The sequence below is a fragment of the Cnephaeus nilssonii genome, assembly GCF_951640355.1.
Source record: "Cnephaeus nilssonii genome assembly, chromosome: 7".
In the NCBI taxonomy this organism is placed as follows: Eukaryota; Metazoa; Chordata; class Mammalia; order Chiroptera; family Vespertilionidae; genus Cnephaeus; species Cnephaeus nilssonii.
Window position 1 is genome coordinate 77,111,373 of NC_137078.1, and position 16,502 is coordinate 77,127,874.

The following is a 16,502-nucleotide window of genomic DNA, read 5'->3' on the forward strand; positions in this document are numbered from 1 at the left end:
CAGAGAAAGAAAATGAGCCCCAATGTCACAAAGTTGGGAGAGCTAGAACTGAAATCCTAACTGCCTGGCTCCAGATTTCACTCTTTTTTTTTTTTTTTCCAATCCTCACCCGAGGATATTTTTCCATTGATTTTTAGAGAGAGTGGAAAAGAGAGGAAAAGACAGAAACATGGATGTGAGAGAACCACATCGATAGGTTGCCTCCTGCACGAGCCAGGACCAGGGAGGACCCTGCAACAGAGATGCAAGTCCTTGCCCTGAATGGAACCTGGGACCCTTTAGGCTGAAGGCTGCTGCTTTATCCACTCAGCCAAACGGGGCTAGGGCCAGACTTCCCTCTTAATCCCTGCACTATACTGACAATAATAATAGTTACAGAGTTGTGAAGATTAAGTGAAATAATACATTTACACAGGACTTCGCTTACCACAATGAAACAACAAATCTGTTTCTCTCTCTTCCTGTATTTCTCTACTCTCTCTAAAATCAATAACAACAACAACAAAAAGAATCACTTGGAGGACTTGTTAAAACATAAATGGCTGCCCTAACCGGTTTGGTTCAGTGGATAGAGCGTCGGCAGACTGAAGGGTCCTGGGTTCGATTCCAGTCAAGGGCATGTACCTTGGTTGCGGGCACATCCCCAGTAGGGGGTGTGCAAGAGGCAGCTGATAGATGTTTCTCTCTCATCAATGTTTTTAACTCTCTATCCCTCTCCCTTCGTCTCTGTAAAAAATCAATAAAATATATTTTTTTTAAAACCATAAATGGCTGGGTCGAATTCTTAGAGTTTTTGATTCAGCAGGCCAGTGCCAAGCAGAATACTGCATTTCTAACAAGTTTCCAGGGGACAGTGATGCTTATCTTAAGTGAGTGGGTAGCCATGGAAGAATTTTAGGCAGGGAAGCAACATAATCCAATTTAAGAGAACATTTACTGTTGGTGGATTAAAAGGAGACAGAGGAAGCCAGAAGACCAGTTAGTTATTTTTGAACTCTCCCCATTCCATCTGCTTCCTAAATGGTGGGATGATATCCCCCAAAATGTTAACATATCCATGAATCAAGAGAAACTAAGGAAAAATGTTACTTAAAATTACAAAGATAGCCAGTATATAAACTAAGATTAAGGCTAAAAATAATTAGGGCCAATGGAAGAAGGGAACTACAGAGTGTGAGGTAAATCCATATTTATCATAATGGGAAGTCAATAGACAATGTTTAAATTTAAGAAACAGTGGTATAGCCCTGCTGGCGTGGCTCAGTGGTGGAGCGTCTACCTACGAACCAGGAGGTCATGTTTTGATTCCCAGTCAGGGCACATGCCTGGATTGTGGGGTTGATCCCCAGTGGGGAGCATGCAGGAGGCAGCCAATCAATGATTCTCTCTCATCATTGATGCTTCTATCTCTCCCTCTCCCTTTCTCTCTGAAATCAATAAAAATAATTTTTAAAAGAAATAGTGGTATAGCCCTAGCTGGTTTGGCTCAGTGGATAGAGCGTTGGCCCTTGAAGGGTTCAATTCCAGTCAAGGGCATGTACCTCTCGGTTGCAGGCTCGATCCCCAGCGTTGGTCCAGGGCGCTTGCGGGAAGCAACCAACTAATGTATCTCTCTCACATGGATTTTCACTCTCTGTCTCTCCTCCTCCCTTCCACTCTCTCTCTAAAAATCAATGGAAAAACATCCTTGGGTGAGGATTAACAGAAAGAAAGAGAGGAAGGAAGAAAGAAAAGAAAGAAATAGTGGTATAAACCTATTGTGGGGTTATAAGTATAAATACTAGGAAAAAAATAGCTAAAAGTGATTGCCTCTTGGGATTGGTACTAGAGGTGGGAAAGGATAGGGCAGGTGTAACTATCTTTTATCCTGTAACCATGGGCTGGAATTACTTGGATTAAAAACCAAAATCAAGCCCAGCCAGTGTGGCTCAGTGGTTGAGCATTGACCTATGAACCAGGAGGTCACAGTTCAGTTCCCAGCCTGGCACATGCCCAGGTTTCAGGCTCGATCCCCAGTAGGCAGCATGCAGGAGGCTGACGATCAATGACTCTCTCCCATCACTGATGTTTCTATCTCTCTCTCCCTCTCACTTCCTCTCTGAAATCAACAACAAAATTTTTTTAAAATCAAGCCAAAGCATAGTTTTTCATGGCTCCTCATTGCCTGTAGAATAAAATCCAGGCACCTTAGAATTGGCTACACAGGCGGTGTCAGTGGCTAGCTAAATTCTAACCACTGTTTTAGACCCAGCTCTTCTACTCACCCTCTGCAACTCTCTGCAACTATTAGGGGCAGAAATGGAATAGTGGAGACCAGCTATAATGATAAGAAATATTAATCATGCTGTTAACCATGATTGTTCTGATTAGAGAAAGCACATTCTAACCTGGCTGAGAGTTGTACACCCCGGGACATGGGAGCCAACATTGGAATGCAGTCTATCCTCCTTTTCCCAGAACTACCTATCATTATGGAAAGATTAAACAATCTAGTGCTGGAGGCACCCAGAGGTGCCCACCCTCTGCGACCCCCCCAGCCCGCATTGCCTGTAACCTATAACCATTATGCCTTGCCTACTTTCCCATGCCTGTAATTCTTTTTTAAAAAATATATTTTATTGATTTTTACAGAGAGGAAGAGAGAGGGATAGAGAGTTAGAAACATTGATGAGAGAGAAACATCAATCAGCCACCTCCTGTACACCTCCTACTGAGGATGTGCCTGCAACCAAGGTACATGCCCTTGAGTGGAATCGAACCTGGGACCCTTCAGTCTGCAGGCCGACGCTCTATCCACTGAGCCAAACCGGCCAGGGCCCATGCCTGTAATTCTTACTTCCCCATGTAATCTTCCTCCCTCTTCCCAATATAAGCAGCTGACTTGTGGGGAGGGGCAGAGCAGATTTTTGTGGACGACCTGCTGCTCTCCCATACTGCTGGCAGTATTGGAATAAACACTCATATGATTCCACCCTGCTTAATTGGTCTCTGCTTAATTGGCTCAAGTAGTGACAGGCAGCCGGGACCCACTGGTTGTCTGCTTACATTACCACTGTTCCTTAAACTCCCACATCCATGACTGAGAATGCTTAGCCTTCATTCAGCAAACATTTATTGGGCGCCTGCTGTGTGCTTGACTGGATTCCTGCGGGGGGTGGGGAATAGGGAGAAGGCTCTGAGTTCTTCCAATGCTCCTTCAGTTACAAGTCCAGAATCGCCCAGCCCTAAGCATTCCAAGGCCAGAGGTTGTGTCCGCAGCACTGGAACACACACACACACACACACACACACACACACACACACACGCATTCCAAGGCCAGAGGTTGTGTCCGCAGCACTCGAACACACACACACACACACCCCACACACAGCTCTGCGCGGCTTTTCTGAGCATTACGGCGCGCTCCTCCGGCCCCCGCCACACACACACACACACACACACACACACATACACACACCACACACCACACACACCACACCACACCACCCCACACACACACACACCCCACACACAGCTCTGCGCGGCTTTTCTGAGCATTACGGCGCGCTCCTCCGGCCCCCGCCACACATATACACACACACACACACACACACACACACATACACACACACATATACACACACACACACACACACACACACACACACACACGGCTCTGCGCGGCTTTTCTGAGCATTACGGCGCGCTCCTCCCGCCCCCGCGCGGCGCGGGCAGGGACCCACCGGTTCCGCTCCGCACCAGCAGCGGAGACGTGACGCTAGGGAGCGGGACCCCGCCGTCCCCACGCTCTGCTCGGTTCAGGCTATAGGCCCGTATGGAGGGGACTGCAGAGTCCCAGACGCCTGATCTGCGAGACGTGGAGAGCAAGGTGGGCAGGAAGACCCCTGAAGGGCTGCTCCGCGGGCTTCGAGGGGAACGGGAGCCGGGACCCTCTGGCACCCTGCTGCTCCCCGGGGCGCCGAGCTCGGGCCACGGCCTGGGGGACAAGATCAAGGCGCTGAAGATGGAGCTGGTGAGTGTGGGGCTCCACAGGCTGGGCGGAGGTGGGGGTGTGAGGTAGGATCCGAGCCCCGAGTCCCTGAGTCCCCGGCGTAGGGCCTGAAGGAACGACTCAGAGTTGGACTGGAGACCAGGGAGTTTAAACTCTCCGCCTAACTCAACAGGATGTGTCTCAGGTCAGTCCTTACACCCTGGGGTCCATCAATTGCTTCCCCAAGGGTGAGTAGAGTGTAGATGGGTCCTGAAGACTTGGGGTGAGAGGCACAGTCTCCTGCAAGTTTTTCCTGCCAAATAATTGGGAGGGGAGAGGCGAAGACTGGGAAGCACTGAGAACCTAGCACAGCAGAAATCTCCCCAACTCCTCACCCACAGGACCATCTATTCCCCCAGCCGCCATTATAGGGCAACCAGTTTTTTTCTCCACCTGCAAACTGGGTCCGGGGTTTGTTCTTCTGAGGCCCCAGTGTTCACGGCAGGAGTCAGCACAGTAGAGATTTGGGTGAAAACTGCCTGGACTAGGGCCACTAAAAACATCCTTTCTTTCACTAACATTCTCCCAGTCTCCCTTAAAATATTTGAAATTTCCTAGAACCTCAGCAGACATGAGTAGCAGCACTATCAGTGTTGGTTTCATCACCTCTGACTCAGTCTCCTCCTCACCAACCCCCGGGTGCACCAGATATTTGGATCTCATCTGTACCTCCTTGGGGAGAACAGGAAACAGGCACCCTCCCCCTTCCCGGTTGCTGCTGGGTCTAGATTCAGAGCCAAAAGAGCAGTTGGGACCCACCAGGCTCCCCGGGCCGAGATTCCGGTGAAGGTGGTGATTTACACCTGCCATCCCTTTACAGCCAGTTCTAGGGAACTGAGGAATTGCCAGCTGCTCTCTGGCCCAGAACCAGGAGGCCACAGTGAGGATGTGAGTTAATGTCTTCCTGGAGCCCCACTGTGTGCCCAGCTCTGTGCCAGGCTGAGCTGTGAGGGAGAGGGGGAGGAGGTCATGGGGACTTCCAGACAGCCTGAGAGGCTGGGAGGAGAGCCTTATGGGCAGAGCAATCAGGGAAGGCTCCCTGGGGGGAGGATTTGAATGCCATGTGTGCACTTGGCCTTGAAGGCTGGAGGAGAGCCAAATTCTCCAAAGTAGTGTCCACCTCAGGGAGGGGCCTGGCTTTGCCTCATTGTACAAACTTTAGCTCCAGGCCTAGAAAGAGCCTACCTAGAGGGCCCTGCTTTGGGAACTAACTTTTACCAAGTGCATGTGCCAGACTTCAGGCTGAGCACTTTATAAGTTCGTCTCTTAATCCTCATGGCAACCCTATTAGGTAAGTGATATTTTGTAGATGAAGAAACTGAGGCACAAAGAGGTTAAGTAATTGCCCAAGGTCCTACGAAGTTAAAAAGCAGAGCCCAGCTTTGAACCTAGATGACCTGCCTACACTTTACATCTACCATTGCGACCTGCTTTGTGCCAGACACCTTAAACATATTTTATGTCATTCAAATGAGGAAAGCAGTCGTCATTTTCCCCATCTCACAGATGAAACATGCTTGTAGGGGCTGAGGGACTTGCCTGAGGTCACACAGGGAGGAGCCATGTCTAGTCTCTCTGGCTCTAACTCTTTCCTGCCTTTGGTGGATATTCCCTGTTTGTGAACTTTAAGGGGTACGTTTAACTTCTGATTAGGTCTCGACTCTTGACCCAGCCTGGCCTGGGGCCCTAGGCTGCCCATGAAGGGCAGGAGGGAGGGAGCTTTCTGGGGGCCCTAACAGGGAGAGGCTCCCTATGTGCCCCACGGATCCCTACTCCATTCCCTTCTCCCTCGTCAGGCCAGGAAGTCATGAATCTCTTTTATACTCTGCCCTGCCCACTGGGTTATAGCCAGGGAGGACAAGGAGCAGGGCAGGGGGGTTCCACCCTGGAGCCACTTGTGACAGAACTGGTCCAAGCCCTCTAAGTACTGTCCTTCAACAGTCTTTCTCCCAGCTCCCCTGCAGGGAGGGGCCAGTCTTGCCCTTGAGGCCAAGGTCATCCCTGCCTCTAGGCCTTTTCCCTTCTGCCCAGCCAGACTCTGGAGTATGCGGAAAGGAAAAACAGTGGCAACCTCCTCTTAATACTACCACCCAAATAACTGTTGTTATGACAACAACCCCACAGGACAGTTTGAAACAAAGCTTTAGCCCACTGGTGTGGCTCAGTGGGTAGAGCACCCACCTTATGAACCAGGGGGTCATAGTTCAATTCCTGGTCAGAGCACATGCCCGGGATTGTGGGCTCTACCCTCAGTTTGGGGTGTGCAGAAGGCAGCCGATCAATGATTCTCTCTCATCATTGATGTTTCTATCTCCCTCTCCCTTCCTCTCTGAAATCGATTAAAAAAATGTATTTTTTAAAAAGCTTTAGGCAAGAAGTGGGGAGGCATAGGTTCAAGTCCTAGCTCTGCTGAATCATCTTGAGATCCTGAGCAGGTCCTCTCTCTGGGCCTTAGTTTTTCTGCCTCTTCCCAAAGTGGGTGAAGGCAAGTGATTGTGAGACCAGATGATCTCTAAGAGCCTTCCTAGTGATAATAGTCTGAGAATCTCAATCCATGACCAGGGATTTGGGACTGAGATTTTATCCTAGGGCCTGATTTGACCTGAATGATAAGGGAGCCATACTGTAGCCTCAGGACTGGGCTGAGAGTCCGATGTGTATATATTAAGGGGAGGAATAGGGAACCTGAATCCCCTTGGGAAGAGAATTGGGTTGGAGTGGCCTCTGAGGCTGCAGCTCTCCTGAGCTGTTTATCCCCCTTGTGTTTCCAAAGAGATGGTGTGAAATGAGTACTTATTTTTTGGGCAAAAAAGCCTTGCTTTCTTCTGTTCCATGGAGTGATGCTGTCACAGTCAGGGAATCCCACTATCACAGGACTATAGCATCTGGTCCTAAGATTTGTTTCCCACCAACATGGTAAAACCCAACCTCCTGAACCCTGGGACCAGCAAAGGGCGGCTGAGAATAGTAAAGGCAAGGACATCGCAGAACTGGATCTGACCTCCCCAATACTGGGCTAAGCACCATAAATGAGCTGGGCGGGACCTGCTTTCAGGGAGCTCACAGTGTTGCTTCGGGAAGGAGAGAGACAGGGTAGTAACTCTAGTGCAGGGTAAGTGCTATTGGAACCCAGGGATGGCTTTCTAGAGGAGTCTTCATTATAGAGTGACATGGTCAAATACGTGCTCTGGCAAGGCTACTTTGGGGTTGTTTTAATACATGTTTTTATTGATTTCAGAGAGGAAGGGAGAGGAAGAGAGATAGATACATCAATGATGAGAGAGAATCATTGATCAGCTGCCTCTTGCATGCCCCACACTGGGTATCGAGCCCACAACCTGGGCATATGCCCTTGACTGGAATCGAACCTGGGACCCTTCAGTCCATAGGCTGGCGCTCTACCCACTGAGCCAAACCGGCTAGGGCTGGCAAGGATACTTGAATTGGAGGAGACACTGCTTTGTCTGGCTAAGTTCTACTTAATTTTCAAGGCTCTAAATGGAAATAGATACAATATATCTATTGCCTCTAAGATGGAATAGATACAATATATGATATGTTTAAAAGCCTTGAGAAATTCAGACAATTGGGAATTTGGTGATGACTTATTGATAACTATATAGCAAACTAAGCAAAACAGTAGTAGTAGTAGTAGTAATAATAATATATTATAACATGAATAATACTAATATAACATATTATAACATTGATAGTAACATATTCACTTGTCCTGTTGGGGAATTGAACCATGACCTCCTGGTTCATGGGTAGACACACTCAACCACTGGGTAACATATTATTATTCTAAGGAAAACATAAAGTTGTAAGAAATGAAAGGTAACTATAATAAACCACATGGCTTAGCTGTGATTGAATTTTAATAAGATAAACACTGAATAATTAATTTTATTGTATATAATGGTAATATGGGGAGATGGGAAGGGTGCCTGTATGGCAGAGGAATGGGGAGTAAATTGAAAGAGTTAAATCCTTAACCTTCTATCGTGTGGGAAGTCAGTAGAAAATAGCTAAGACTTAAAAATTAGTAAGTAGCATGTTATTTGGAAATTAGAAGGTAACTAGCTAAAAAAATTAATAGTTGTCTCTGGAGTGTGGGATTTAGGACAATGATGGGGAACTGGTACTTTTCATAATAAATCTTGCAGAACTTTTTGCCTCTTTAACCTTTTTTTTTTCCTTTTTAATCTTTATCTATTACTTTAACTAAAAATAACACCAAATAAAAGGAACTTTTAAGTCGGGTGGCAGAACTGGGGTTTCCCAGGGAGGTATGCTAGAAGTGAAGCTAGAGAGATGGGCAAGAGCCATATTATGAAAGCCTTTGAATGCCAGCTGCTAAACTGTTTACATTTTATTCTCTAAGAGCAATGCAAAGCCCATAAAGGCTCTTGAGCAAGGGAGGGACAGGTTCAAACTTGTGTTTGGGAAAGATAATTCAGTGCCTCTGAGTTGAAAGGGACCCTAGAGATTGCCCAGTCAGTCAGACTTACTCCCAGAACAAGCAGGGAGACGAGTGTGTGTTGGAGGAAAGCCCTGAATCCCTAGTCAGAAGGATTCTGACCCTACGAAGCTCTAGCCAACACTTCTCTCCCTTAACAATTGCTACTGGCACCCTGGAGTGGCTGGGGGACAGGTTAGCTCCTTGATCCCTCAGCTCCTGTCTTCTTTTGGCCCCGTCTACTTCCCAATTAACAGCTGGCCTCCTATCAGACGATTCGTTGGCTGTTTTTAAGTCTTACTGGTGACTCTGGACCGGTTGTTTTAATAATAATACCTATCTATGAAGTTCAAAGCTCAGTAGGATCAGATTTTAATATTTAACATTTACTGAGACCTTACTCTGTGGCAGGCACCATGCTGAGTACTTAATAGACAGCATCTCAAAATTCTCACAGCCACCCTGTGAGGTGAGTAATTTAACGCTATTTTACAAACAAGGAAACCGAGCTCAAAGAAGATATGAAAGTTGGCTATAGTGGTGTAGATAATCTGTGGTAGAGGTGAGATTTTTAAACAGTAATCTGTCTGCTTCTAAGTCCACACTCCAAACCCTTCTGTTTCCATGCTTTAAAAAAAAAAAAAAAAAACTTTTTTTTTTTTTTTTTTTTACTGATTTTTAGAGAGGTAGGAAGGGAAAGGAAGAGAGAGAAACATGGATGTGAGAGCGAAACATCGATTGATCAGCTGCCTCCAGCAAGCCTCCCACTGGGGATTAAGCCCTCCACCCCGGGCATGTGCCCTGATCAGAATCGAATCAAACCTGGCAACCTTTTGGTGCACAGGACAGCGTCCAACCAACTGAGCCGCACCAGCCAGGGCTCCCTGCTTCTTGAGAGTGAAACAGTTGGTTGGACCACAAGGTAGGGGTCTCTGGAAACATTTGGGAAATGCATGGCCCAGAACCGGGACTGATTCCTTCTCCCACTCCCCCAGGCTTACCTGCGAGCCATTGACGTGAAGATCCTACAGCAGCTGGTGACTTTGAATGAGGGCATTGAGGCACTCCGCTGGCTGTTGGAAGAACGGGGGGCATTGACCAGCCACTGCAGCAGCCTCACCAGCAGTCAATATAGCCTGACCGGCGGGAGCCCAGGCCGCTCAAGGAGAGGCAGCTGGGACAGCCTGCCAGACATCAGCTCAACTGACCAGCTGGACAGTGTCTCCATTGGCAGCTTCCTGGACACCGTGGCACCCCCTGAGCTGGATGAACCGGGCAACCTTAGGGCTCCCCATCCTGAGATGGACTGGGCAAAGGTTATACCTGGTGGGGAGAGGGCCAGGACTGAGTTGGACTTGACAGCCACCAAGCTAGGGAGCTTGAGGGCTGTGTGGAAGCCCCCAGAGGAGGGGCTCCAAGGTGGACCTCCTGAGCCACCAGAGGATGAAAATGCCAAACTGGGCTTTGAGGTCCAGTGGTACTGGGGGCAGTGCCAGGATGATGTGACCTTCCTGTAACAACATTCCCACCCGTTTGTTCTGCGGTGGCTCTTTCTTCACTAGGCCCTGGTCTCCCTTGAAATTTATTCTCTCTCAATTTGGGACTAGGAAGAGGCTGCATTGAAATCAGTTACCATGGAAATCTGTCCTCACCATCCCTCTGGTCCCTGGGGAGGCTATGCCTCTATCCCTCAATTATTGGGTCCCTAGAGCTATTTCCATAGATATATATTTTTTCCATACATATATTAACTCTAGAGCAGGGGTGGGAAATGTTCAGCCTATAGACCGCCTAAGGCCTGCGAAATCATTTGGTCTGGCCCTGCCAAGGCATTAGGGATGAGTTAACTAAATGTTTGGCCAAATATAGCAGGCTAATATTTAAGTTGATAATTTTGTATGGCCTGTGAACGATGTTATAACTATCCAAATGGCCCTTGGCAGAAAAAAAGGTTCCCCACCCCTGCTCTTGAGGGTGTGATGGTCTCTCCTTTTCCTCCATAACTACGTAAGGATTTGAAGGATTTACGACCCTTAGGAGGTCACTCATGAAGAGATGTGGGAATAATGGCCTCACTCAATGTCTAAGAGCCTTGGCTGTCTCTCCCCCCTCCTCCCACCTTGGCCAAGATGGATGATTGTGGAGGGACATGGTCACTCAGGGCCAACCCTCCATGGATTAGCCTTCCTAGTAGCCTTTGGGGTTGGTAGAACCACTGTTTCCTGTTTGGTGAGTGATGTCATTGCCTGCCAGGATGGATTAGCCTTTCCACTGTACCAGTCCTTTGGTGGTAATAGGTCAGTATAGCAGTATCTGAACCCCTGCTGCTAAATGAGACCATGCCATTTATTCTCCAGACCATTACTTCTTGTGAGGGGGAACATACCACCCCTCCTGGCAAGAAATTTTCTCACTGTCAGATGTTTATGCTTCTTTTCAGAAAGGTTCATACTTTTTAAACAGGGCTATTCTCATTTCATCCCAGGGGATCTCGCTTCCTCTGTAACCACATCCCTGTCTGGTGCCAGCACTCCTATGTCTGTGCTTTTAGGGAGGGAAAGTGGCAAGGACCTCCACCTGCTGCTCTCAGAAGTCTTGGCCTGCCCTGCCACCGTCAGTTCGTGTTTTACCCTGTCCCTGGGTTGTCTCCATTCTTGTAGTCTGGCTCCAAATCTGTCTGCCAGGAGGTTCAGTCTTTGTGTCTCCACACCTTCTCAGTTTCCACTTCCACTTCAGGCTTCAGGCCTTTTATATGCAGATGAGTCCCCGTTGCTTAGGGGAGGACAAGCTTGAGGTCTCAGAGCTCTGGAGGTGTACCAGAATCTCCAAAGTGAGGAGGTGTCTTCTTTTCTAAACCCGTGACTCCCCCTCCCCCACCTTGCCCCGACCCTCTATCATTTGGTCAAAAGTTCCTGCCCAGAGACTGGGACACAGGAATCCCCTTGTTTGAATTACAATGGGGGGTGTGGTGTGGCCGGGAAAGACTGAGGCTCTTTAGTCCTAGGGCCCACGTCCCCGGGAGGAGGGAGAGATCGAGGGAAAGGCCACTTTCCTTCCTCCCTTAGAGCAAGCCCTGGACTCCTAGGACCTGAGCAGGGGACTGGCTCTGGGCCTGGGTCCCAGGGCCCTAAAGAATTACACCAAAGAAGGAATTCAGGGAAGCTGCCAACCTGAGGCTCAGGGAGGGGACAAGGAGACAAGGGCTGTGGTTGATGTCAAAGAATGAATTCTTGGAGATTAACCCTTTGAACCCTAGGTAACTGCCCATAGGTTGCTCCCTATCTTTCCTGGGCCCTGAAACTAGATTATTGGAAGGCGCAAAGGATATCAGGTGATCTTTGCCTATTTGCTGTGCCCTCCTGAGTTGTAGGAGTAATCCCCAAATCCTAGAATAACTGCTGCAATTTCTCTACTTTTCCTTCTGTGCTGGGGAAGGGCAGGAAGCCAGGCTGATCATCTCTACTTCCCCTAAACTTCTCAATTCTTATTCTGCACCCCCACCCCAATCATTGTGGGACAATACATTCAGTCCAAGGCTGTCCCCTAAAGACCCTCTCTCCTCCCATCCCCTCAATGTGATTGATATCACTAAAATATATTCTTGGCCTCTCCTCTGCTGCCCACCAGCCCGCTCCCTACCACCCCTCCTGGTCTTGGGGCTCCTGACCTCCCCACCCCTGGGGCTGGAAATTTAAATACCCTTTTCTAATTCCTCCTCTGTTGCCATTTTGTAGTGTGCCCTTGGGGAATTACCTTGTATTCCTTTTTGAAGCTAGCTTATTTGTTTAGTCTACAGACTTCTGAGCTGAAGCAGTTGCCTGCCATCTTGTGGTCATTATGCACCATTGCCATGAGTAGCTGGGTGGAACCTCCGAATTCAAATACAGCCTTACAGCAGACCAGCCCCCTCAGTGCACAGACAGGCTGGAGAGACAGGCCTAGAGAGTCAGAGACTTGCCCAGTGTCATCCATGGCAACGCCCAGGTTAGAGAACCAGGTGTCTCCTGCCTGCTTGCCTGCCCACAGTTCTATCACTTGGTTAGACTGTTCCTCCACCTCACCCAGTCAACACCACCCAAGCCTAAAGGGACTGAAAGCAATTTTCTCCTATTTTAATATTTGGGTACTCATCCTACTGTAAAGAGGCAGCTCTGTGTTTAGAGAAGGGCTACAGGCTCTGAGGAAAGAGAACCTTGGACCTGGATTGGGTAAAGGGTACACGAATCTGGTCTGCAGATATAAGGATAATCAATCCTGGCCCATTTTTCTGGGAAGGGAGGGTGAGTAGGGCCGGAAATCATGGGGTCAGAACTCCACTCGGCGGAGATTAGAAGTGGGGCCTGGGGTGGAAAGGTTTGAGATTAGGAAACCCGGGTGGGTCCAATGGAGTTGGGGGCTCCATATGTCAGGGTATTACAAGGAGATGTGACTTTTTTTTTAAGTGGGTAATTAGGTAATGTATTGTTTAGACATTTGCTCAGGTAGTAATATAAGTAACAAATGAATGGTAATATGAACCTAGTTCAGTTTGATTGCAGGGGCTCAATTGGATAGGCGTGTGAGGGTGTTGAGCTGGAGAAGTTTGGTGAGTTGGGATGCCTGGGCACTCCAGGTAGGTCTGGGCATCCTATCTTTATACCTTATACCCAATTTCACTACCAGAGACGTTCAGGAGCCCAGTAAACACACATCTTTGGTCCCTCCTACCAGCGTTTGAACTGGCTGCTTGAGACTTAGCTCTCCTGTTAACTTAGACCTTCCTAGCTAGCTCAGAGAAAGAGAAAGGAGGGAAAGGGGGAGAGATAAGAGAGAATGAGATGGAAGTGGAGTGCTAAAAGTATGATCAGAGGGAGCATACTGTCCTCCAAGTGGGCCCGAGGCTTTTGTCAGGGCTCATGATAAAGGCAGAGATGCAACTGCTCTTGGCAACTGCAGAGATAGTGCCTGGGAGGATAAGGGGTGGTGCTGACTGGGGTGGGTACATCATGAAGACACGAGACCATGTGAGTGGACAAGTGTAAGGACCTGCATTTAGGATGGGGGCAGTGAGGTTGAGCACTGGACTGACTGGAAGCTCAGTGGCACCTTAGGTGAGAAATGCTTGGGGCTTGTTGTAGACACAAGCTCACTGTGCATGGTGCCAGGCACGCACTGGGTGTTCAGTGACACCTGTTGACTGAATGGAGGAATGAATGTGTATAAACCCACAAGGAGATGTGACTTTTTTAAGTGGGTAATTAGGTAATTTAAAACATTATTTAATTCTTAGCAACCCTATAAACAATGCATTATAAACAATGTGTTGTTGCTTAGACATTTGCTCAGGTAGTAATATAGGTAATAAATGAGTGGTAATAGTTCAGTTTGATTGCAGGGGCTTCTAGGAAATCTGACTCTCCACTTGCCACTCGCACAAACCCTACTTTCCTAGGAGAACAGATTAGTGCTGCCCAGCCGCAGGGCCAGCATACAAGTTTCCGATGGCTGCTGTAATGAATTACCATAAACGTAATTGCTTAAAATAACACAAAAGCATTAGTTTACAGTTCTGGAGGCCACAGCTCTGAAATTAGTTTCATTGGGCTAAATCAAAAGTCAAAATGTTGACAAGCTTGCATACTTTCTGGAGTCTCTAGGGGAGAATACACTTCTTTGCCTTTTCCAGGTTCTAGAGACTGCATTCCTTGGTTCATGGCCCCTTCCTCCATCATCAAGCCAGCAACTTAGCATCTTCACTCCTCTGATCTCTGCTTCCATCCTTCTCTAATTCTTCTGTTTTCCTCTTATGAGAATTATATTCTGATTACATGCCTTTATAATTATATTGGGTCCACTGAGACATCTCCCCACCTCAAGATCTTTAACCATATCTTCAAAGTCCCTTTTGCCATATAAGCTAAGATACTAACAGGTTCTGGGAATTAGGACATGAATGTCAACCACAGGCAGAGATGGAGGGTGGTCAGGAGGATGCACTCAGGGCCAGAATGAGCCTCTATGCTTTGTCCAGCCTCCCTTAGGCTGGTGCCAAGGGGGACAGGTCTAGGCTCCATGTCTGGAGAATAGCAAGTGCCTCCTGAATCATCATTACCAGGAAGAGGTGAGAGTGAAGATCAGACTTGAGAGAAATTCTCAGTTTAGAGAACTTTCAGGCCTGAAATTCTCCTGCTGGACAACTTTGTCTTCAACATTGCCTCCTCTCCAGAAACATTCTGTACTCCTCAAGGCAGAAGATAATTACCAGCAAACTAGCCAGGGGTCTCTCTGGAAAGGGTAGATTTTTCTCCTTTAAAAAAATATTGATTTTAGATAAAGGGAGAGAAACACCAGTTTGGCCCTGGCTGGTTTGGCTCAGTGGATAGAGCATCGACGTAGGGACTGAAGGGTCCTGGGTTTGATCCTGGTCAAGGGCACATGCCTGGGTTTCAGGTTCAATCCCCAGTAGGGGGTGTTCAGGAAGCAGCCGATCAATGATTCTCATCATTGATGTTTCAATCTCTATCTCCCTCTCCCTCTCTGAAATCAATGTATATATATATATATATATATATATATATATATATATATATATATATATAAAGAAAAACAATATTTGGAGAGAAAAAAGAAACACCAGTTTGTTCCACTTATTTATGCATTCATTGGTTGATTTTTATATGTACCTTGACCAGGGATTGAACCTGCAACCTTGGCTTATTGGGATGACACTCTAACCAACTGAGCTACCCAGCCAGGGTAATTTTCTCTTTTTATTATTTTTTATTCTTTAATAGCTAAACTCTCATCATCAGTTGATACTAGGTCTCTTGTTTTATTTGCTTTTGATCCTTGATCCTTATTCTCATTCTTCTCCCTGACCTAGGCATACACTCCAGTGTGTTCACTATGTCTTTGTACATGTATGTGTCTTTAAATATATATATACTAGAAGTCGGGTGCACAAAATTTGAACACGGGTAGGGTTCCTAGGCCTGGCCGGCAATCAGGGCCGATCTGTGGGGCAACTGGTGGGGCGATCCAGGGGCCCCCGCTGGCACCCATCTTGGCCGGCCTGGGGCCTGCGGGCTGGGGTAGCTTCTGTGTTGAGCATCTGCTCCCTGGTGGTCAGTGCGCATCATAGTGACCGGTCATTCGGCTGTTCAGTCAATTTGCATATAAGGCTTTTATTATATAGGATACTTATGTGTTTTAATATATACAAATGGTATAATTTTATAATGAGCTAACTTTTATAATGAATTGCTCCATATTTCAGTGATTTAACACAATAAAGATTTATTTTTCACTTACACAGGAGAACAGGCATTCTGGCTGGACAGCTCTCCTCCACTGTGCATTTCAGGTCCCAGGCTCCTTCCATTTTCAGGTGGTGACAGCCTGATCCTGTATCATAAGGTTCCCTGTTAAGTTTTCACCAAATCATTTTACTATCCATTAATGACCATTTTATGAATTGGTTATTTCACCAGGGATGATAAAATTATTATTTTCAAAAGCCATTATTTCTTCCTTTATTAGTTTTAATTCTGTACAGAAAAAAATTTTCACATCCTCTAGGACCATTTGGTTACCCTGAATTAAAGTTCATATCATAATGTTAAGGTAAATGCTTAAATCTCTTTCCTTATTTATCTCTTTCATGCCCCCTACTGGGGATCGAGCCCGAAACTGCAGCATGTGCCCTGACCAGGAATCGAACTGTGTCCTCCTGGTTCACAGGTTGACGTTCAACCACTGAGCCATGCCAGCCGGGCTGCTCTCTCTCTCTCTTTTTAAATTGATTTCAGAGAGAAAGAGAGAGAGAGAGAGAGAGAGAGAGAGAGAGAGAGGGAGAGAGAGAGAAAGAAACATCAATTTGTTTTTCCAGTTATTTATGCATTTATTGGTTGCTTCTTATATGTCCCCTGACCAGAGATTGAATCCGCAACCTTGGCAATACTCTAACCAACTGAGCTACCCAGCCAGGGCTGCTCTCTCTTTAAATTATTGTTGTGAACTTGTAGTTTTTATAT

At 47.2% G+C, this 16,502-nt stretch overlaps 1 protein-coding gene across 1 annotated transcript; it reads left to right on the forward strand.

Annotated features, from left to right (window-relative positions):
* Positions 1-3,603: 3,603 nt before the first annotated feature.
* On the forward strand, positions 3,604-15,779 carry LURAP1 (leucine rich adaptor protein 1). The gene is made up of 2 exons (XM_079776326.1): positions 3,604-4,013; positions 9,486-15,779. The coding sequence occupies exons 1-2, from the start codon at positions 3,816-3,818 to the stop codon at positions 10,005-10,007; spliced, it is 720 nt and encodes a 239-aa protein (XP_079632452.1). The 5' UTR covers positions 3,604-3,815; the 3' UTR covers positions 10,008-15,779.
* Positions 15,780-16,502: the final 723 nt, after the last annotated feature.

What these genes read in the sequence shown, in the direction of transcription:
- LURAP1 (XM_079776326.1), top strand. Translation starts at nt 3,816, where the DNA reads ATGGAGGGGACTGCAGAGTCCCAGACGCCTGATCTGCGAGACGTGGAG. An exon ending in AGGCGCTGAAGATGGAGCTG is followed by an intron (nt 4,014 to 9,485) that starts GTGAGTGTGGGG and finishes CCACTCCCCCAG; the next exon opens with GCTTACCTGCGAGCCATTGA.